This window comes from Lontra canadensis, unplaced genomic scaffold (assembly GCF_010015895.1).
Source record: "Lontra canadensis isolate GAN:19392208 unplaced genomic scaffold, GSC_riverotter_1.0 scaffold52, whole genome shotgun sequence".
Taxonomy (NCBI): domain Eukaryota; kingdom Metazoa; phylum Chordata; class Mammalia; order Carnivora; family Mustelidae; genus Lontra; species Lontra canadensis.
The window spans coordinates 10,442,517-10,465,441 of record NW_022631046.1 but is presented as its reverse complement, the minus strand read 5'-3'; the positions used below and the strand labels follow the sequence as shown (position 1 = coordinate 10,465,441).

Sequence of the window (22,925 nt, the reverse complement as noted above, 5' to 3'; positions counted from 1 at the left end):
AATGATATGCAACAATCTAAAGGAATCTCGCAATTATAATGAGCTGAAGAATCCAGGCATGAGAGCACTTACTGTACATTTCTGTTTAAATAAGGGGAATCTACCTAGCAAAACAGGTAGGAGTTCTATGTGGTTGGAAGTCAGGCAGTGACTGCCACTGGGAGCAAGGTTTGCAGAGAATAGAAAGGAATTTGAGGGGGCCATAGTGGGGTCCCGGTAATGCTCTGTATCTTATCTGGGTACTGACTACACTGGTGCGTGTTCAGTTTACGAAGCTCAATGAGCTATACACTTACGAGGAGTGCACTTTTATGAGTGGATACTATGCATCCATAAAGAGTCTGTAAAGTAAGTGTTTCCCATTAGCAAGAGGACGGTAAAGGGTATTTTCTTTCTTTCTTTTTTTGAGATTTTATTTACTTATTTGACAGAGAGAGGGAGCACAAGCAGGGGGTAGTGGGAGAGGGAGAACCAGGCTTCCGGCTGAGCGGGGAGCCTGATGTAGGGCTCGATCCCAGGACCCTGCTGGGATCATGACCTGAGCCGAAGGCAGAGTTCACAAGGCCGCGTTCTCTGTGCCCCAGAGTCAACAAAGAATAAAGCACTGAGTAAAAAGATCCCTGGGGCCTCATGGGAAATCTCATTTATTCATTTATACCTTTGTTCATCCATCCAAAGAACATGCTCAGAGAAGGAAAATATTTCGTCTGGAAATTCAGGACAGGCCATCTCATCAGGGGGAAGGACAAATAGACCGACATTTACGTGGCCTGGTAGGTGCTGTGTTGGAGTTGACAGAGGATAACAGGAGTACTGATTTGAGGATCCCGGGCCAGAACTCCAAAAGGAGTCCTGACATGTCTTAGAAACTCTTGAACTGAATTTCCTCCAATCCCAAAAGTATCGTTTCAGCCTCTAAGGCAGTGGTTTCATTTAATATGCACACTGATCACTGGGAGTATCTTACTAAGATGCAGATTCTGATCCAGCAGGCCAGACACGGGGCCTAAGATCTGTGTTTCTGATGGGGCTTTTAGGAGACACTAACACTGTGGGTCTTGAAACCATACTTGATGTGCAAAAGAGAGACGGTCATGTGACCAGCCATCCTATCCATCATGGCCTGATAATCTATCCAGTTCAGGCTAGTGGGCACCCGCAGAGGAACAAACAGCAAATCGTGGGAGGCTCTCCAGATCTAGCCTGCTCCCAGTCAGGATTAGGGGTCAGAATGGGGGGAAGGCGTGGGGACAAGTGGAGAGGATCCCTTATACTATTTAACTAAATTGGAAGAACTTCGTCTTGTGTTCCTTTTATCTCTGCCCTCTCCAGCTGCCCAGACCTTTTCTTGGCATGAACACACTAGAGATATGCATAGTAAGTATACAACTCTTGCACAAACAAAAACAGATTTAACAGAAAAATGGAGAAACGGGTCCGGGCTGCCTCAATCATTTTGTGAGCTAAACATGAAAAAAAAAAAAAAGGAGCTAAAATAGTTTCTTCCACTTTCTCACCCATTGGAAGGGCATCACATACACCTCTGCTCTGTTAGGACATGAGACTCTACTAGACTCCTGCCCAGATAGGAGGGTGGGGTGACAGAGTCCTGGGAGGGAAAAGGAGAACTCTTTCCAGGAAAGATGGGGGCTGGATGGGGATTCAAGCTTAAGGAAGAACATGAGAGAGCTCAGATCTCGCTCAAGCTGTTTTCAGCTTGACTGAAACCTGGCATGTGAATGTCACCCTGCAGAGCTAGACATGATGGAAACAGGAAGTCATGTGTTAATGCACCTATTACAATTTCCATAATTTCCTAAATATAAATATATTTCAAAAAAATATATTTCAGAAAGATGATCGTTGCAAACGCTTTTAGAAGTCTATTTTGGCACAATCTGTTTATTTCCCATGTCTTAGTTGCTTCTCATTTCCCAGGTCTGCCTAAAAACTCTTGCTAACAAAACAAGGAATAATATGTATTAAAATTAACAAAATAGACAAAATAAAAACCCATAGAAATAATACTGGCAAACACATAATAGATGATCACAATGCCAAGCACAACCCTAAGCACTTCACGTACTTTATCTCATCTCATCCTTTCAACAGCCCCATGAGACACAGGCATCTCAGTTTTTCCCCCAAAAGGGTTGAGGCTTTGCGGTGGTTTAGTAACTTTTCCAGGTGAGCAGTTAAGCTGGAATACTTCCTGTTCAAATGGCTGTGTAAATATATGTATACTTCTTTTTATAAAACTTTTATCAATCATCTTTATCCTTAATAAAGTCTCCTTTTGTATATAAGCTCTGATATTATCCTTATTTTATAGAAGCAATGGAAAACTTCATTTTTTAAACTTTCCCAATCCACCACAGGATATGAAGGACAGTTCTATTGTTTGTGAATTGCTAATTTTGTACACTCTATATTTGGGTGTCAGCGGGATCTTAGAAAATAATTGCTACTGTATATCTGTCTTTTGATTAATCTATTAATAAATTTGAGGCATTCATTTGCAGCTGCCTGTGACTATCTTCTTTTTTTTTTTTTAAGATTTTATTTATTTATTTGACAGACAGAGAATACAAGTAGGCAGAGAGGCAGGCAGAGAGAGAGGGGGAAGCAGGCTTCCCGCCGAACAGAGAACCCAATGTGAGACTCAATCCCAGGACCCCTGAGATCATGACCTGAGCCAAAGGCAGAGGCTTAACCCACTGAGCCACCCAGGCGCCCCTGCCTGTGACTATCTTCTTGAACACACTGGCATAAACTCTGTGGGCTTCTGGTATTATTGACTACCAGTCAATAATGGAAGTCAATGATATTGACATTCTTTTATTAAGAAAAACAAATTATCCTTTCTCCATAAGGAAGATCATTTGATTGTGTATTATTTGACTAAATCAAGTCTACTGCACCATGTTTGTCACCCTTGATTTAGGAACATCTAGAATATTTTTAGGCCTCAAAAAATGTATGCAAATATCAACCACATCATGGATTCTTAGGCCATATAAAATTCAGACTTTTGCATTTATAAGACATTGGATTTCATGGTTTGGCATGTTTTAATTTTATTTTGTTTTCCTTTGCCTTGCTGGGGCCAACATCTGGACACCCCCTTACATATCATCTTTTTCTGTTACTGGAGCCAGATTTCATTGTTAGATCATTTTGCTACAGAATGGAGTTATGGAGCACTGGCCAAGGCTCAAGTTATCAACTATCTCCCACACTTCTTAAATCTTTAATTTTCTCTAGAAACCCTTTCATCCCTATATCTAAACGTGTTAAAGGTTCTCTTTCCCTAAAGAAATAAAGAACACTTTCTTAATGCCATACGCCTCTCTATTCCTCTTTTGTCTTCCTTTCTCAAATTGGCCAAATGTCTTGACAGAGCAGCCTGTGTTCTATTACCCTCTTCTTTTTTATTGCTTAACCTATTGCTCTCTGGCATCCAGCTTCCACAAAACTTCCACAGAACTCAACAAAACCACCAACCTCCCACATCCACCCCCATTGCTAAATCCAAAGGAGGCTTTTTAGTCCTTATTTTAATGGTCCTCCCTGGATTTAACATTGCTTAACCTATTGCTCTCTGGCATCCAGCTTCCACAAAACTTCCACAGAACTCAACAAAACCACCAACCTCCCACATCCACCCCCATTGCTGAATCCAAAGGAGGCTTTTTACTCCTTATTTTAATGGTCCTCCCTGGATTTAACATTGCTGATTGGCTCTTCTGAATTTATTTCATGAGTTCTTCTTACTCTACTCCTCCCTTCTGAAAAATTTCAGCTTTATTGAGCTATAATTGACAAAACTGTAAGATCTTTAAAGTGTACATTGTGGTGATTTGATATATGCATATGTTGTGAGAGGACTGCCTCTATCCTTCAGCCTTTTTTTGTTAAAAGCTCGTGCTCTCCCGGAGTTCAACCTGTTTTCACTGCTCTTCTCTTTACACATGCTACTTGGGCTGAGCTCATCCATGATCATAGCTTTACCTACCACATTACGTGACCTTCTCAGATCTACCATAAACTTCCCCAGAGCATGGACTTAAACATCAAGTGATTCACAGACATCTCCACTTGAGTTCCATACGCTCTCAAACTTGGAATGTCCAAAATTAAATTTACATCATCCCCACCTATATCTGTCCTCTTCAGATGGTCTCTGTCTCTGGTTAATGATTGCCCACACACCGGAGTCAAAAATCTGAGAATCATCTTAGGCTTCTTAAACTGTGTATCCATTTATCTCTTAAATATTCCTTCCATTCCCCTCCTTTTCTCTATCTTTATTTATTCCTTATGTGAGGCCACCACATCTTCTTCCTGGACTATTAACAGTTTCCTAACTCACATGCTTCTGGTTTTGATAACTCCTATCCATCCTCCGAATGAACTACCAGTGTTCTCTGGATGACATGACTCTGACCATGTTCCTCATGCCTTTAAAATTCTTCAGGGGGCCCCCCATTCATGAATTCAGGATTAAAGATCCAACTATTTGAAGCCCTCTGAGGCCAGCCCTCTTCCAGTCTCTACAGCTTCAACTCTGAGGTCCCATCCCCAAAACAAATCATCCTTCAACCCTTCCTCACCTTCTGAAAGGGCCCCAGAGCTGAGCTAGATGTCCCAGCTCTGCACTCCAGTGTTGCCACCAGCACATACTCCTATAACAGAATTCTCTCATTACAGTATATTGAAATGACCTTCCTAGGTTTCTAAAATGGGAATATTGGCTTATTCAGTTTTTGCTCTCCAGGGCCTGGAAATGTACGTAAGTAGCAATAAAGAAAAATTCGATGAACTGACACAATTTAGCGTATGTTGGGTTGCCAACATGGCAAGCCAGTAATGAAACAACTCTTAAAATGTGAAGTTGACAACTAATTTGACTTTCTTTCTTTCATATTAACTTTTAAAACGTTGGGAGAAATATTTACATCACGGTTGTTGCATTGCGATTAAAACAAAAGGTTTGCCGTGTCTCCCCGTCGGGGAATCGAACCCCGGTCTCCCGCGTGACAGGCGGGGATACTCACCACTATACTAACGAGGAACCACACGGACACCGTTCCTCCGACAAGGCTTTTATTGCTTATCACCCTCCCCCGCCCTCACTATTGGCTGCCACCAAAGTTTCTGACATTCTTGCATCGTCATTGCAACGTCCACCGAAGTCGAACGAAACTAAAATGGAAGCATCCAGTTGTTCTCCCCGTTGCACTTCTGATCACTTCCGTCGACCCACCCATCCTCCAGCTGCCCCCACTCCCCTCCTCTTCCTCCTCCTCCCCTTTCAGGAATGCTCCCAGTCCTCTCAGCTCCCCTCCACACACACACACTCCCAGGAAGCAAAGCGCACTCCTTCTCGCGCTGCACCACGGAACTTGTAGTTCCATCCACGCTATACCTCGCTCTTCTCTCACTTTACGAAACTTCCCTTCCCGGCGGGCGTCACGAGTCGGTCTTGCTCTTCTTTACCTCCCTCCTTCTCTCCTCTACCTCTCAGTCGAGTAGTCTGGCAACTGGTTTTAGGGTGTGCATCCGCGTGCGGAGAGACTCCCCAGAGCCATGCCCGAGGTAGTGGATACATGCTCCTTGGCCTCTCCGGCTTCGGTCTGCCGAACCCAGCACTTGCACCTGCGCTGCAGCGTCGACTTTACCCGCCGGGTGCTCACCGGCACCGCCGCGCTCACGGTGCAGTCTCAGGAGGACAATCTGCGAAGCCTGGTACGGTGGGACGCGCGCCCAGTGCCCGCCTCTCCCCGGCCGCCTGCTTCTCGTCCCTCACCCCGCTGTTGCCCCTTCCCAGCCCCACGTTCGGGTCTGCCTCGCGCATCTCTCGGTGCCCCTCCGCAGCCCGCAGCTCATTATTCCGCACCTCCCTTTCACCCTCACTCATTTCTCAGCCTCCCCTTCCTCGGCCCCCACTCACCCTATATCGCCTCCTCCCAATCCCACTTCTGTCTCTGCATCCCTTCGTCACCCGCTGCATACACCTCAGTGACCCCTCCTGCACCCCACTCGCCAGACTCCCCTCCTCAGTCCTTAGGCACAGCCTAGCGCCGCATCTACGTCCTGCCCTCATCCAGCTTCAGGCTTCATTTTAGCCCGAATCCTCCCTTCCCCGCTATCCTCGTTCCCAACGCTAAGCCCCCTGTGGCCTCCCCATTTCCTTGGCCTGCAGCCCGGAACTCCCTTCTCGGCCCCGAATTTCTTCCAGTCCCCAGCCCACCTTCCTCAGGCCATCGTCTCATCTAAGTCTCAGACTGTATGCCCTGTCGATGTTGATCAGACCCTTTCCTCCAGCACTAATGCAGGATAGTACCCCTCGACCCATCGGAGTCTGTCCTCAGTCTCTCTACCACCCATTCTCAAACCCCTCTCCACTGCTTTGATACTTTCAGTCTCTGCTAACTCTAGATGCAGCTTTTTTTTTTTTTTTTTTTTCCCCAGGATCGTGGTCCTTGTACCTTTATCACCCTTCTCTTCTGTTAATATAATGAGGATGGGCCATTCAGGCTTTCTAAGCATATCTCAATACAGTGTATTACATAGCTGGTTTCAAGGAGCGAGTAATTATTGCGCTTCTTAGAAATAGACTTCTCCAACATCGCTAAGCCACTTCAGTGATGAAAAACTTGTTTAGATTTATGGAATGTTATTAAATTATTTTCTCTGTACAACATAACCTGTTTTCAGTGTTCTTACTCAAAGTGATAGTATTTAGATTGTACCTTTCACCTGAAGGATTTCATAGGTGAGAATTTTGGAAATAAGAGGGACAGCGAAAGACCAGCCACAGTGTATGGTGCATAGAGCATTGTGATATCTACTTAAGCAGGCCATTAAGCAACCTAATCACTGAATGTCGTAGGCTTGGTGGTGGGAAATCAGTGGGGTCAATTAATTGGGCATAATTATAAGTTTAGATAAGAATTGGTGGTTCTCTTGACTCCTTGGGTCATAGGCGTGTATTCTGAGTTCATTAATATGAACTAATAGACCAGGTAACCTACTCTTTGTCCTTTAACATCTTGCTAGACTAATGCCAATTTGAAAAGTTGGTCGACTCCCCTATGTGTTGATATTTAATCACCAAAAGCACTACAAGGAAGATAATAAGGTATTACAAGCAAGAAGATAACCATTTCCCTGTAGGTTGTACTTTGGTCAACTTGAACTACCATGTTATCTTTCATTGCAGGCAGCTTTGCCCAGGCAGGATTGGCCAAAGTCCCATCTCAATGAGATTTCCCTTTTTATTATAAGAAAGTAGATTTTGATAGTTTATTACTATTTAGTATGACCTTGCACGTTCACCTGTTTTGTAAAAATAAAGGTTTAACTCTGATCCTTGAGGAAGCAAGGGACAAGATGCCTAAATTTTGAAAAGAATGTGCCTTCAATGTCCTAATCTCACAGCTGTCCATTGTTTTTGCATTCCCCACATCTTGAGAGAAGACTTTCAAATCATGATGTGTGGGTGGCATGTCTGTTTGGTAAATTAGAGCCTAGAATGATAATAATGTTAGATTTTATACAAGGAAGGCTAGTTTGGTAGAGTGACATCTGTTTTTAATTGTTCGCTTATTTGTAATGACAACTTGAGGCCAAGAGTTGGGTTTTATTTCTTCAAATTCAGCTTCTTTCCTTCACTAGAATACAGTCTCTTGAAGGTAGGACTGTTTCATGGCTCTATCAGGTTCTTAGTATGGCACCTGCCATGTGGAGGACACTCAAAAAGTTTGATGAACTAATGGATAAATTCAATTAGAGTGCAGTGCCTAAACCTTAATATGGGCCACACTAATAATAGTGCTAACAGTGTCTTGAAGGTGAGAAAATACCATACTTCACCACCACCAATAGAGAGGACCTAGTGGCAGTGCTTGGTGAGGACATCAAGTCTCCTTGCTGTCTCCATTCTTGAAGTCCTTGAAGCTGGGGAAATGTTGAAGGAGCTCTACTAGGACTAAATCCCAGCTTTTCTAAAAATCCTTTTGAAGTTTGGGTTATTTGCGCTCAAGATCAGTATTCTTTAGCGATAACTTCCAAGCATTTGTTTCTTTTATTGAAGTTTGCAACGTTTTTAGTTCTGTCAGCTGGTGGCTCAAAGAGGTTTTAATGTCTTGGCCAAGATCATATACTAGTAAGTGGCAGAAGCCATGAAGTGAACACAGATCTTTCTGACTGCAAACCCTCTAGTGTTCACTATGTAAATGGCTGAGCTGGAAACGAAATTAAAGTTTGGTTTTGATTTTGGTTTTAAAACCAAAATCAAAACCAAACTTTGCAGGGTGCTGCAATTTAAAAAAAAAAAAAAAATTTAAATTGCAGCACCCTGCAAATAACAGAAAATGTAAATAGAGACATAATACTGAGGACTAAAGCTTTTTTATTTAAGCCATGCTTTGTCACAGAAAGAATTTGAGTCTGTTTAAAACAACATATACAGTATAATTAAAAATAACTTAAGAATTCAGAGGAAGAGAGAATAAGGATCGGGAAAAACAAAACACATGGCCCAAGGGAAAAAGAAGTGGGTTGGGAGGCTTACTTGGAACTTCCCAGCAGCCTGTGCAAAAAGGGAATTAGTTATATATTCCATGGCAATTAGCCAGCTGCTTAGAAGTAAAAGTGTTTTTTGGGGTGTTATTCAAAGAGGATACTGTGAGATACAGTAAATTATATCCCTAGTAACTTCCTACTATTGGTACGTCTGTTTCCTGTAACTACTTATGGTATCTCGGCCTTACATATATAGTTGGTATTCAGTGAAACTTTGTTGAAAAGTACTAGTTCCAACTTTTCAGCTACCCAGTTTTCTTTTTTTTTTTCTATCACTGTTTTTGATCAATTGTTTAATAACATTTATTAGTGAAATTTGAAGGGGAATTTCTTAAGTTATTTGAGAATGATAGTTGAGGTTAAGACTTGGCAATACACAGCTTAAACAGTGCATTTTTCTCTTTTCCCTTGGCTCAGGATTTGCTTAATGCCTTAATTGATACCTACAATTTTTTCAGGCACTGTGCTAAACTCTGGGAATGCAAGCCTAAGTAACATTCTACGTCTTCTTAAGAACCCTCCGTCTAATAGAAAACACATACCATTCTAATGTGGTACAGTAAATGCTAGAGGAGAGATTTGGACTGACTAATAAGTACGGAGGATTTGAAAAGATTAAAAAGAAAATAGTCAAGACAATAATCTGGCTCTTCCTTTTTTTTTTTTTTTAATATGTGTTCAAGTAAGTCCCTGCTTTCAATTCTTCTTTTCTTTTCTTTTTTTTTTTTTAAAGATTTTGTTTATTTATTTGACAGCAAGAGAGATCATAAGTAGGTAGAGAGGCAAGCAGAGAGAGAGGGAGAAGCAGGCTCCCTACTGAGGAGAGAACCTGATTCGGGCCTTGATCCCAAGACCCTGAGATCATGACCTGAGCTGTAGGCAGACGCTTAACCCACAGAGCCACCCAGGCACCCTAATCTGGCCCTTCTGATTTCTGATTAGATTAGAACAGCTTAGGCAATACAGATAATCACATATGCCCCTCTGGGAAATGAGTCAGTTGATTCATCCTGTGGTTATAAGAGTAGTATAAACATGAGAAGTTACAGACATAGATATTGTAATCAAGTTTCTAAAATAAGTCCGATAGCCAGAAATAGATCCTGGAATATGAAGGGCAAAAGGAGGAGCCCTATTCTTAATAAGATGTAAACCTAATAAAACCAAGTATTCTGAATATGCAAGTGCAAGAAGCTAAGTCAGTTCTACTAATTTAGAGTAGCAATCGTTGAGGTACCCCTGAGAGAAAGTTAACCCGAAAGGAATAATTACCTATCAGAGGGAAACAGGTGGCACCCCGAACAAATTTAGGTGCTTTTAAAACAAAAACAAAAAAACAGAATGGAGATTTCTTTCTGCCCAAATACTGCTGACAGTAGAGAGGTAGGAATCAAATTAATGATTGCCGCTGTCACTTTTCCTGAGCTTATCGTGCAATTAACTAACTGGAAAGAGAGGCAGCCGGCCTTCTAACTCCCGGTGCTATTGCCGGCCAGATTTCAATAGATGCCAGAGGTAGAGAATCCGCATCACATGTAATTCTAAGGCAGGGTCTGACTGAGAGCGGTGGTAGACGGAAAGAGAAGAAAAGTGTAAGGACGGTGTGAAAGAAAAACGTGTTAATTGGCCATGGGGGCTTGGGAAAGGGATCAATTGTGGATTATTTGAATATCTCAAATCTTAGGTACCTTGTGGATTCTGTTAACGGAAGGGAGAAATCAGCAGAGAGAACTGATGAGGGGACATAAGGCTAGCTTTGTTTTTAGAATTTTTAGAAGGCCACTGACTATGAGGCAATATTGCCCATGGAAATGTCAAGCGGGCAACTAAGAGAGATCCTGTGGCAGTCCTGGGGAAGGGATACCAGCCATAGAAACAGACCGTACTCATCGGCAGAGAGGAATTGATGATACGGGATGAGCAAGAACTAGGGAGTGTCGGTTATGGTAAGAAAATCCAGGGATCCAGGGCACCTGGATGGCTCAGTCAGTTAAGCCGCTCAAGATCCCAGGGTCCTGGGACGAGAGCCCCACACAGGGGCCTCCCTGCTCAGCAGGGAGCCTGCTTCTCCCTCTGCCCCCCCCCCCGCTCACGTTCTCTCTCAAATAAATAAATTAAATCTTTTTCTTTTTTAAATCAAGGGATTGAGGCTAGAACATTGGGACAAATCCATTTTTAGCTAGAAAGGAGTTGGGTTGGGGGGGGGATAGCCTTAGACAAGTAAGAAAACCATTTATGTGTAAAGTCAAAGAAGCCATGGAAAGGACTTCAAACAGATGGTGTGGCCCATAAGGGCTATGAGGGGATGGAGATCCAGATGACTGAGCAGAGAAGACCTCTTGATCAGGAGGCATGCCCTGCCCTTGCAGTAGCAGAGTTGCTGCAAGCCAGACTGAAGAGAGGGAAGGAGAGATTGACGAAGAAGTGGAAACAGCAGCCTGTGCCCATGGAGTTTGAGAAAGGGATGAATAGTTATCAGGGCAGAAGGATAAAGAGAAGTTTTAAACATAGGATGGAAGATGTGTTGAGGTTGTTTGGAAGCGGTCTTGCGGCACAGGAAGATTGAAGATTCTAACACAAGAGATGAGTTGAGAGATAGTGAAAAGTATGGTCTCTAGGGCTCAGAGGATTCGGGGGATGGAAAACACTCAGATGCTCGCTGCTTCTCGTCTCCTGCGTAAAGCAGGAAAGTCCTTAACTGTCCTTAATGGGCCACAGCAAGTAGATAGGCTCTCAGTTTTCCATAGGTCTTTCAGTTGGACTTGGCACACCAGGTCAGGCTTTTTCTATATACATAACGGTAAGGTACAGCCCACTTATTTGCCTAAGGAGTGCCAAGGTTTGTTTTAAATTTCGGATATATGAAAGTACATAGGAGCTGGACTATATGAATTCCAGGAAGAAATATATGATAAGATACATCAAGGATTCATGATGAAAGAAACTTAAGTTACAGATTTTTTTTTTTTTTTTTTTTTTTGCAGAGAAGTTAAGTTTTAGGAGACAGGAGCAAAGACATTCTAAGTTAGATTAGACTTATATTTAAAACCTTAAATTTGTGTGACTATCCCAGAATTACCTAATTATCATTTATACATATATGCAAACTTTAGAATGAAAAATCTTTCGGGAAGCATAGAGTCCCAAGAGATGGGACCTACACTAATATTTGGCTCCTTTAATTCTTGTAATTTCACTCTGTTTTACTTTCTATGAGCAACTAGTTCTATTCTGTAATCACTATAGTTAACCTCTATCTAATATTACTTTTCTCTGGTATATACTAAGCAATTTTCTTATCATTTAAAAATACTAACTTAATTCTAGACCTTGGATACAAAGGACCTCACAATAGAAAAAGCAGTCATCAATGGACAAGAAGTCAAATATACTCTTGGAGAAAGACAAAGTTACAAAGGATCACCAATGGAAATCTCTCTTCCTATTGCTCTGAGCAAGTATGAATGTTATCCTTCTCTTTTATATAACTAAATGATGGAGAAAAATGTTTTTAATTTAGACAGTTTTCCTTTCCTATTTCTAGTTTGTGTGTATGTAGTAATTGGTGCTCTTACTGATCTGTTCAGATTAAAGCTTATAGTGAAAATTATATGTTCTTAAGACTCTAAAGAAATTCATTGTATGAAATACTCAAGAATAGGACTTTTGATAACTGTTACTTCTTTACTGATCATGGGAGTGATCTAGAGTGATGATGGGAGCATGCCATCTTAAGGAGGCATTTCAGGACCTGGGAAGTCCTTCCAAGCTGCAGTTTTCACTTTTTCCCCAAAGGCCGGCCACTTTTATTAATGGGATAATGACAATGACATACATAGAATGGCTTCTGTGTACCAGTCTTAAGCTAATGCCTTAGACACATTCCTTTTTCTTTTTTTTTTTTTTTTAAGATTTTATTTATTTTATTTGACAGAGATTACAAGCAGGCAGAGAGGCAGGCAAGAGGAGGAAGCAGGCTCCCTGCTGAGCAGAGAGCCCGATGCGGGGCTCGATCCCAGGACCCCAGGATCATGACCTGAGCCAAAGGCAGAGGCTTCAACCCACTGAACCACCCAGGCGCCCCGACACATTCCTTTTTCTAATTCTTATGGTAGCTCTTTGTGGTTTGATTTCCATTTTACAGATGAGGAATGGGAACTTCAGAGAAATAAAGTAACTTACTCAAGAAAGAGGCAGCCACAATTGTCATATTGGGAGTATATCCCACTCCTTGATAAATTAGGAAGGGAAAAAAGGGTAGAAAACCATCGGCCTAAAATAAAGGTGATCGACCCCACCTTTCAAAGGCCAATGTTTTCATGCCTTCTCTTCCTGTTTAAGAAAGCAAAGGGCAGGCTGCCTGGGTGGCTCAGTCAGTTAAGCGTTAAGTGTCTGCCTTCAGCTCAGGTCATAATCCCAGGGTCCTGGCATCCAGCCCCACATGGGGCACCCTGCTCATGCTCATTCTCTCTCATGCTCTCTCTCTCTCAGATAAAATAAATAAAATCTTAAAAAAAGGAAAAGAGAAAGAAGGGAAACACCCACACGTAACTTACTGACCCCATTCTACAGATCAAGAACTGCCGCACAGAGTGGCCAAGTCATTTGCCCAGTTCACAGCACTACCAGTAGGTGGCAGAGTCAGGATTCACACACAGGCACGCAGCTCCTCTCCCCTGCTCTTTGCTATTTCCTCATTATTGGTGCTGCTCAAACTATCTGGGGCCAAGGACCAGTTCTTGTTATTTCCAATCTGTCACAGACCCATTCTTTTACACAATGCAATAAAAGTGAGTTACTAGGAAGAAGAGATTAAAAGCAAGCACCCTTTTATGATCCCTAGATTCAACAGACATTAAAGTGACTCTAAAAGCTTCTAAATGCTTACTCTCCATTTCTTGACTGGTCCCATACCCGTTTGCAGACCAGTACTACTCTGTGTCATGCTCCAGCACCCACCACTGTGTGGTAGTCAAAGTTCCAAAATTCTTTCTTCCACTTTCCTGCTGTCATGAAAGATTGCGTGATACCACAGGTGCAAAGTGTGTGACACACAGTGGGGTCATTGACGAATATCGGTCCCTGTTACGTCTTCTGAAGCACTTAGAGCAATAGCGTAGAAGGCAGCCAGAGGTAGCCATCAGGTAGGAACTGAGGACCCAGCATTCCTACAGCTGACTTGCCATCAGTAGCAAGACCTTATAAATTATTATCTATATCATTTAGTGTGTGTATTATGAATTAAAACTTCAGTTAGATTGAATTATACTCTACTAATGTATTTGTTTGTTGCATACAGAAATCAAGAAGTCGTTATAGAAATTTCTTTTGAGACCTCTCCAAAGTCTTCGGCTCTTCAGTGGCTCACTCCTGAACAAACTTCTGGGAAGGAACACCCCTATCTCTTTAGTCAGTGCCAGGTAAAAAAGATCTGGAATGACTTGTTGTACAAAAAGACTCCCAGCACAGTTTACTGAAGCAAAGTAGACAGTGGTCTTATGGATATTCGGGTCTTCCCTAAGACAATGTTTTAATTTATGTTCTAAAAATGATATGCATTTTCATTGGTATCTCATTATTAACACATTCATATATCACTTTTAAAAAGAAACGCCCTTCAGTTTGAAATCATGTCCACTTAAAGTGGACTGTCTAGGTCATATTTCCTGAGTGGGCACTCAAGAAATCATTATAAAATAGAAAGGAAAAAATTATTAAGATGAAAGTAATAGGTAGTGGTTATGAAAAATGTTAACAGTAAAGAAATGGAAAGTGAAAGGTCAGATTTTTCAATCTTCTCCAGACACTATTGCCCAGAAGTAAGCATCACTGAGATAGGTGTGCAGCCATTTCCAGATTTTCCTTATACTTTAACAAATGTATATGTTATGTAAACATATTAAATGTACGATTTAAACTATTTCTGTTTTCTCTTTAAAAACTAAGAATAAAGAATCCTATCATTAGAGACAATCTGTCACAAGGGTAATACATATGAAACTACCTTCTAAAAGGGGAAAAAACCTAATTCTGTTAGTAATTAAGTAATTTACAATTAAAGGAACTCATTTCATTAAACACTTACTGTAGTTTTTATTAGGTGCTTTGCACAGTTAATCCTCTCAGTATTCCTAAGTGATAGACACAACCTTAGACTCAAATGTAAATAGGAGTCTAGATGGTATTGAGAAAGGCTGTTCTTTTCCCTCCTTTTCTTCTTAACTTTTACTTTCAAAGTTTGCTGCAAGATTGGAATGTCAAGCCTCTAGCAACACTCCCCACGCAGTTCTCCTCAGAACACGGCATCCCATTAGATGTTAATAAGTAACCAGAACAAGATGGTTTCCTGTTAAAACAAGTGTAAGAATTCAAACAGGTTTCTTCATTGTGGGTCTTTTCAGTCTCCAGGAGGCTAATGCTCCAAACGATTCTGTAAGACAGGAATGTAGTATGCATGGTTCTCAGTTTTATTTCACTAAAGAGCCCTTTTTTTCCTCGGGGACCCTAATAGCATCTCACTGAGCACTGCTGTTACTCAGGGCGGTGAACAAGAAACAATGCTTAACATTGCTTCATGCTTCAACTGAACCGTGAGGATTGACCGTACATTAAAATGGGAAATCAGGGGCGCCTGGGTGCCTCAGTTGGTTAAGCTGCTGCCTTTGGCTTAGGTCATGATCCCTGGGTCGTCGTGGGATCGAGTCCCGCATCCTTGCTCAGTGGGGAGCCTCCTTCTCTCTCTGCCTCTGCCTGCTTGTGCTCTCTCTCTCTCTCTCTGATAAATACATAAAATCTTAAAAAAAAAATAAAATGGGAAATCAGACTTTTCTATCCACAAGTCTATTTTTGTTCCTCCAAAAGATCTGAAAAAAATATGAGACATGTTTTTTAAAAAGAACGTGCCTAAGGGCAGTGCTGCAATTTTAATGATTTCTTAACAATTTGATCTGTAAGAAAGGGGAATAGCTTTTTCTTTTCCCTCCCGTCCCCAGGCCATCCACTGCAGAGCAATTCTTCCTTGTCAGGACACTCCTTCTGTGAAATTAACCTACAGGGCAGAGGTAAGTATCACAAATTATTAACCAAATTAAATGACTCCTGTAAGTAAATGTGCTATAAATGATAAGCAGAGTGAAGAGTTGGATTTTTTAGTTAGTAATATTTTAATTAAATTCTACTTGAAAAATAACAAAGAAGCTGTGGACCTCATTTTGCATCTCTCTTTTAAAAACTTTATTTTTAAGTAATCTCTACACCCAACTTGGGGCATGAACTTACAGCCCTGAGATCAACAGTCACACGCTCCAGTGACTGAGCCCGCCAGGTGCCCCTGCATCTCTCTTTCTAAAGGCAGTTTTGAACATTTCTAAAATATATAAACTCAGCCAAAAAGTAAGAGGAAATGGGTACTATTCTGATTTTAAAGGGAATTCAGAATAGCAGATCTCAAGACAAAAATTTGGGGACAATGTCTTTTAGCTTTTAAAAATTAACATTTGTAGGATTATAGGTTCTAGAAATGCACTCTATAGCCATGTGAACCTCTGTCTAGGTCCCCTAACAGGCTTAGATTGCAGACTTACCTGAACGTTTCCACCTGATTCTTGTAGGAACTGCTACTCGTTTTACAAAAAGGACTATAATAATAAGTGAGTCCTAACTAACTAAATGATACTAAATACATACCTACCTACGTATGTACATACTAGGTCCCAGGCCAGACCTACTCGGACCAAGCAAATAGAATTGGGGACCAACCTGTCTTTATGGGGGCTTCTTGATTCCAAGATCGTCGCACAACCGAACCACACCTAGTATGTATAGTGCTGTAGAAAACTGTATACTCGGAGACAAAGAATCTCCAGTTTTGGACTCTTTACCACTTACTGACTGCATGACCTGGGGCAAGTCTTATGACCTCAAAACCTGGAGTTGTCTCATCTGTATAACACACCACTGCCTAAACGAAGGGAGGAAGCAGAACTAAATTATTTCTCGAGTGCTTTTTAGCTCTAGATATATGGTTGTTGTAGTACTGGCTTTGGAAGTTCTGATTCTGTGTCTGCCTCCAAAATAAATTTAAATACTGGGCCAGGCAAGAATATGAAAGTCTAGAACTTCACGGGATGTATGTTTGCTAGATCATTAATATTGGAGGGCTAGTCCTTGATTCTAGCATTCTTTAGAAATAAAACTTTCAGAATCATAGAGCTTGGGTATGCATTTAAGTGACCCTAAGTTATGCCCCGTCAGCATCTTTTCCAAACAAATTCCCAGAGAAAGTTATTTCACGGCTCTGGGCAATAACTTTTAGTTTCTCACAATCATGACCCTTAAAAAGCTCCTTGATTTGTAACTCCAAGTTTATGGTTTAAATATAAAACTGTTTAAAACTGTATTCGCTGTCCTAAAGTGAGTATACAACCTTGTGAATCTGTTTTGAGGGTGTGGAGGAGGACACAGGTGGCCAGCCCTGCCAGGAAGGTTGCTGGATTGTTCTTCTGTAATTTACTCTTTGCTGCAATCCAGTGAGGTTATTACCCTTGTTTGATGGGGAAACTGAGGCTCAGGCAGGTCATTTTCCAAGGCCATGCAGTTAGTAAGTAGCAGAGCTGGAATTTTAATCTAGTTTCTACCAGATACTCTTAACATGGATGGATGAATGGATAGATAGATAATTCACATTCATTTTTAAAGAAGCCAGTTTTATTTATTGCTAGTTTATTTATAAACCTGCTAAGTCCAAACTTACTGGGCTCACTGCCTATAGCATAGTTAAGAAGGGGGAAATCTGTTATTTTACACATATAAAAATTAAGGATACATAGAATCTTTTCTTTGGAACTGGAAATGACTTCTCTTCTTGATTAGGTATCTGTCCCTAAAGAATTGGTGGCACTTATGAGTGCCATTCGTGATGGAGAAGCACCTGACCCAGAAGACCCAAGCAGGAAAATCTATAAATTCAGCCAAAAAGTAAGATCTGAGGACCTACATTTTTGTTTTCATTGCTGGTGAACTATAAACAGCTTTTACCTATCCAGAGAGCAAAATTGCTTTTGAAATATTTCAGAACTTAGAAAGCAGCTTCTGTGGTCTTTTGCGTTCTTTATCTCTTTTGTGCTTGTGAAATGTTGGGCTCTATTCACAGAGTTGGACTAAAGAAAGGGGTCGTTGAATAAGCAAAGTGGGGCGCAGAGCCTGATCCCATTCTCTCTCATCACAGTTAGCAGCAGGTTTTCTGTTGTTTCAACTTTGCCCACCCTCCTACCGCAGGGCAGGCCTGTGGTTAGCGTTTATAAACAGAGGACCTACATTAGACCAAAACAAACAAAACAAAACAAAAAACAACTCTGTTACAGTCTTTAAGGTTAAGATTCCTATGTAGTTGGTAATTTGACTTGTATCTCTGACCTTTAATGAATTGCGTGTGTTTACACATGCTTTTTTTTAAATTGACCTTCTTAACAGAACATGTAATTGAACCACAGTACAGTTTTGCTCCCAACCAGTATCTGGGATTCCAAGCTCCCAAACCTTCAGCTTCCTCTTACTGCTGGATTATTTTATATGTCTCTCAAATATACCAGGAGTGGTTTTTAAAAAAGGAAGTAAAAAAAATTGTTTCACGTCAAAGAAAAACCCGAAAAACTTTAGAAAAAAGCACAGTTCCTTCTTATAGGCTAATTTTTGAGAAATGCTTGATATGGACCTGGTAATATTATGTGCAGGCATGTTTTTCACATCAGACTGCCTTTCCTAGTAAAATAAAAGAGAAATAGATGTTCTGAAATGTTTTACATCACAATTTTAAACTATTTAACTCCCTAAAAATGAGAACGGTGAGATCTGAAAAGGAATTTACATTTAAATATGGATTGTCTTACTCTTAACATTTCTAAGCACTAATTCGTGTGTGTGTTTGTTTGTTTTTGTTTTTGTTTTTTTTTTTTGCTCCTTTTAGGTGCCCATGCCCTGCTACTTGATTGCTTTAGTTGTTGGAGCTTTAGAAAGCAGGTGAGCTTTTGAACAAATTTTGAGGTTTACGAAAAGATTAAGTGTGAAGTATCTTGAAACTCTGGCAGGATTAACTAGCAGCTCATTTATGCACATCACAAGATATCAAGCTGGAAAAATTCAAATCTAATTATAAAATGTAAATGACAATGAATTTTAAATGAAAAAAGTCTTTACCAGTCACTGTTCAGCTTTTCCAGGTATTCCAGAGTGAGTATGCTCTGCCTTTAGTTAGAGATCTGGATTCTAATACAAGTTTGAACTGGTCACTTCTCTTAACTTCCATTTCCTCAACCTTGAAATTGTAATATCTCCCTTTCCCTGAACAAGTGAGGTAAGATATGTTAAAGCAATTGGAAGGGGGTGCCTGGGTGGCTCAGTGGGTTAAGCCTCTGCCTTTGGCTCAGGTCATGATCTCAGGGTCCTCGGATGGAGCCCCGCATCGGGCTCTCTGCTCCTCGGGGGACCTGCTTCCTCCTCTCTGCCTACTTGTGATCTCTGTCAAATAAATAAAATTTTTTTAAAAAGCACATGGAAGCCTATAAATACTACAGAAATAAAAGATATTTTATTAAAAATTTACCAATAGCTAGGGTGCCCTTCCTTCTTAATTTTTTGCTAAGTCTTACTGCTAAATAGCTGAAAATTAAGAATATGGGTAGGTCTTACTTTCTTTAAATTTCCAGAAATGTGGACAAGATCAAGAAGTCAGGCAAACCCAGCTCTAGCTCCAAGCAGTTAATATGAGCATCCTTGGGCAGCTCACCTCTGAGTTTCCTTTTCTTCTCCTAATGGCTGGAAAGAAGAGTATGTACCTCAAAGGATTTTTGTGAGAATTAACTGACCCAATATAGGTAAAGCTCCCAGCCTATGTGAAACACTCATTAGATGATGATTCTAGGAATTGTCGGAGTGCCGACCATTACAAGGGCTTATCCTGTGCCGACCCTCAAGCTTTAGGGCACGGAATCCCCCCAGTTCCGTGGAGTAGATGTGATTGCTTTTCCCATCTGACCTATAAAGGAACTGATGCTCGGTGAGTATTAATAACTGCCTCATGGTCACACAGCTAGGAAGGGTCAGGGCCAGGACCGAGATCTAGGCTGGTTGACTTTGCAGCCCATGCCGCAAACATGTGCCCTGTCGGGCAAGATAGCCACTGACCGCATGGGGCCTGCTATGTGTGTGAAATATGCACTAGATTGCTAAACACTTGGTAGTAAAAAAAGGACGTCAACTCTTTCATCGGTAATTTTTATGTTGATTACATCTGGAAATGATACTAGTTTGGATGTATTGGGTTAAACAAAGTGTGTTGTTAAAATTGATTTCATCTGCTTCCATTTTGCTTATTTCACATGTGGCCGCTAGGCAACTTAAAATGACATATGCAGCTCATACTTGGGGCTCTCATTAAATTTGTTGGCTAACAGCAGGTTGGTTACCATCGCTGCCCAGTATGGTTCCAGAGACTGGTAGCTTTGGCATCACCTGGGAGTTGGGTAGAAATGCAAATTATTGGGTCCTATCCCAGAGCTACTAAATCAAAATTTGCATATGAACAAGCTCCTCAGATCATCAGTATGCACTTAAAATTTGGAGAAGCAGCTCCTCTAGAGTCTACTGCCTCTTTGGGGCATGACACCTCAGCAAAATCTTGTCTGGGGTTTGGCGCTGCAGAAAATTTTTAGGATGCAATTTAGATGAAAAAAATATTGTTGTGTTCTAGTCCTTTGTAAGTGATACGCACTTCTATTTGTTTCTTCTGGTTTTACACTGTGGCTAAAAATCCCACAAAATTTACTCTCTTAACCATTTTTACGGGTACGGCCCAGTAATCAGTATCACCCAGTAAATCCACATTGTTGTGAAACAGATTTTCAGAACTCTCACTTTGCAAAACTGAAACTCTGTACCCTTTAAACAACAACTCCCATTTCTACCTCCTTCCAGCCCCTGGTAACCAGCATTCTACTCTCTGTTTCTATGAGTTTGAACACTTTAGAGACCTCCTAAGTGGAATCAGAGTATTTGTTCTTTCGTGACTGGCTTGGGTTGTTACTCAGCATAATGTCCTCAAGCTTCAGCCATGTTCTAGCACGTGACAGGATTTCCTTCTTTTTCTATTTGTTTCTTCTTCTGTGAGTGTTCAACCTTTAAGTACATAGCAAATAACCCCTTACTGAGCCTGACTGGGAGATCCCCAAAGTTCTTACCAGAGCCAGTTAGCTAATCTTCAGGGGCACCTTACATCTCTGTTTTCATGTGGCCCAGACGGTGCCTCCTCAGAGAGCTGCCTATTTTCTGGTGTGCACACAGCAGTGGACTCTATCTCAGAGAAGCTGTTAAACCTCCCCTCCTCCCAGAGCATATGGTAAATCTTACTACTGTCGGGCTTTTTATATACTACTTTAGCTCTTTCCTAGAACCAAATGAATAATGTGTCTTGAACTTCATTTTTATGAAGCTTTTTAATTTTGCAGGCAAATTGGCCCAAGAACGTTGGTTTGGTCTGAGAAAGAGCAGGTGGAAAAGTCTGCTTACGAATTTTCTGAGGTTGGTCATAGAGTTACCCTTTTTATTAATCCTGGTAGACAATAGATTTAAGACTTTAAGTATGGCGGTGCCTGGGTGGCTCAGTGGGTTAAAGCCTCTGCCTTCGGCTCAGGTCATGATCCCAGGGTCCTGGGATCGAGCCCCGCATCGGCTCTCTACTCAGCAGAGAGCCTGTTTCCCCCCCCTCTGCCTGCCTCTCTGCCTACTTGTGATCTCTGTCTGTCAAATAAATAAAAATAAAATCTTTAAGAAAAAAAAAAAAGACTTTAAGTATGAAATGCAATGGTGTTTAGTGATGTGGTCAGAGAATCAAATATCTCTTATTCTATGTGGTTTTGCAGTTGCTACCTTTTTTTTTTTTTGCATCAGTATTATTTAAAAGGAGCATCCTTAATTCATAACCTTCGTAGAAAGCAATATGTACTTTCAAGAAATTCATCACTGTAATGACTAAGACACATAAATATATATGCGTTCATTTTCCAGACTGAATCTATGCTTAAAATTGCAGAAGATCTGGGAGGACCGTATGTATGGGGGCAGTATGACCTGTTAGTCCTCCCGCCGTCCTTCCCTTATGGCGGCATGGAGAATCCTTGCCTCACGTTCGTAACCCCCACTCTGCTGGTGAGTGTGAGCCTGTCTGCGTGCACGGCTGAGTTCTCCTCGCGTGTACAGCTGGATGTGAAGAGCCTTAGGCTCCTGATCATCTTTTTTTTTTTTTTAAACAATATTTTCTCTTATTTGTATAACTCCTCTTCCTGATATTATTGCTTATTATGGTTATGTTCGTCATCTCATTTTATCAAAAGGAAATAAGTTAGCCATTAGGGAGACGAGAACCAAAGGTGTACGGGGGCTGTGGGGGAGGGGAGGTGGTGTCACTCCAATGTAGGGACAAATTCTGTATCCAGACAGAGAAACTAGACCATATACACTCAGCATGTAGGGACGGGTTGAACAAAACGAACAAAAACTCACTTTAGCGTGTATAGGGAAGGATTAGACCTACAGTATATAATTTATATATAAATTATGCTGCTTTATGTATGCTACTTTAAATCACTGCAGACTTTTCTTAAGTATGCTGTGGGTAATTAGGCGAGAATAAGGTACATAAAGGAAATAAGAACAGATATTTTAAAAATGGAAGGAGAAATGTTTCCTGGAAGTTAGAGATAGGTATGCTGGGCTTCCTGGTCCTGGAAAAATTCCCCAGATGAGGGAGAGAAAGAGTCATGCTATTTTTTTTTTTTTAGTCCTGCATGTTTGGTTTTATTTTCCCAATACATACTCTGGTCTTGAACCCCTTTGAGTACGATAGTAGAAATACAGTGCACTATTAATGTCGGAATACATCCTGATGTAGGCAGTCTTTTAAATGTAGTCTGTAATTTGAATACTAAGGTACTTTTCTTCTTTTTTAGGCAGGAGACAAGTCACTCTCCAACGTAAGTTAAAATTTATTATCGCAGTCTTACCCTCAAAGAACTAAGAATTCAGCTGATTTTTAAAATATCCATTGTATTGTTATGTTGAAGATACGGTTATAAAAGATAACTCGGGGGTTGTTGTTACATTAACAGATTTAATAGACGTCATAACATTTTATGGTCTGATTTCTTCATATGTTTATGAAATGCATTTTAAAGGAGTGATGTGTCCATTTAATATTTTCTAAATAACTTTTTGTTTCTTTTAAACTATCCTTTTGTCTTTGGCTAAGTGATGATTTGTTTGCTCAACTAACTCCCTAAATATCT

At 40.9% G+C, this 22,925-nt stretch overlaps 1 protein-coding gene and 1 non-coding gene across 3 annotated transcripts in view; one reads left to right on the top strand and one right to left on the bottom strand.

Annotated features, from left to right (window-relative positions):
• Positions 1 to 5,002: 5,002 nt before the first annotated feature.
• TRNAD-GUC lies at positions 5,003 to 5,074 on the bottom strand. Its single transcript has one exon. It is a non-coding gene; the product is annotated as a tRNA-Asp (tRNA).
• Positions 5,075 to 5,502: 428 nt separating this feature from the next.
• Positions 5,503 to 22,925, top strand: part of LTA4H (leukotriene A4 hydrolase) — a 31,994-nt gene continuing 14,571 nt past the window's right edge. The window contains exons 1-9 of one of the 2 annotated variants that reach the window (XM_032874276.1): positions 5,503 to 5,748; positions 11,917 to 12,047; positions 13,889 to 14,009; positions 15,582 to 15,650; positions 17,461 to 17,565; positions 18,554 to 18,606; positions 21,090 to 21,162; positions 21,649 to 21,789; positions 22,590 to 22,613. In XM_032874276.1, the coding sequence (XP_032730167.1) occupies positions 5,590 to 5,748; positions 11,917 to 12,047; positions 13,889 to 14,009; positions 15,582 to 15,650; positions 17,461 to 17,565; positions 18,554 to 18,606; positions 21,090 to 21,162; positions 21,649 to 21,789; positions 22,590 to 22,613 (876 nt within the window). In that variant the 5' untranslated portion in view covers positions 5,503 to 5,589. The remainder of the gene's footprint in view (positions 5,749 to 11,916; positions 12,048 to 13,888; positions 14,010 to 15,581; positions 15,651 to 17,460; positions 17,566 to 18,553; positions 18,607 to 21,089; positions 21,163 to 21,648; positions 21,790 to 22,589; positions 22,614 to 22,925) is intronic. The other variant, XM_032874275.1, reaches the window with a different exon arrangement.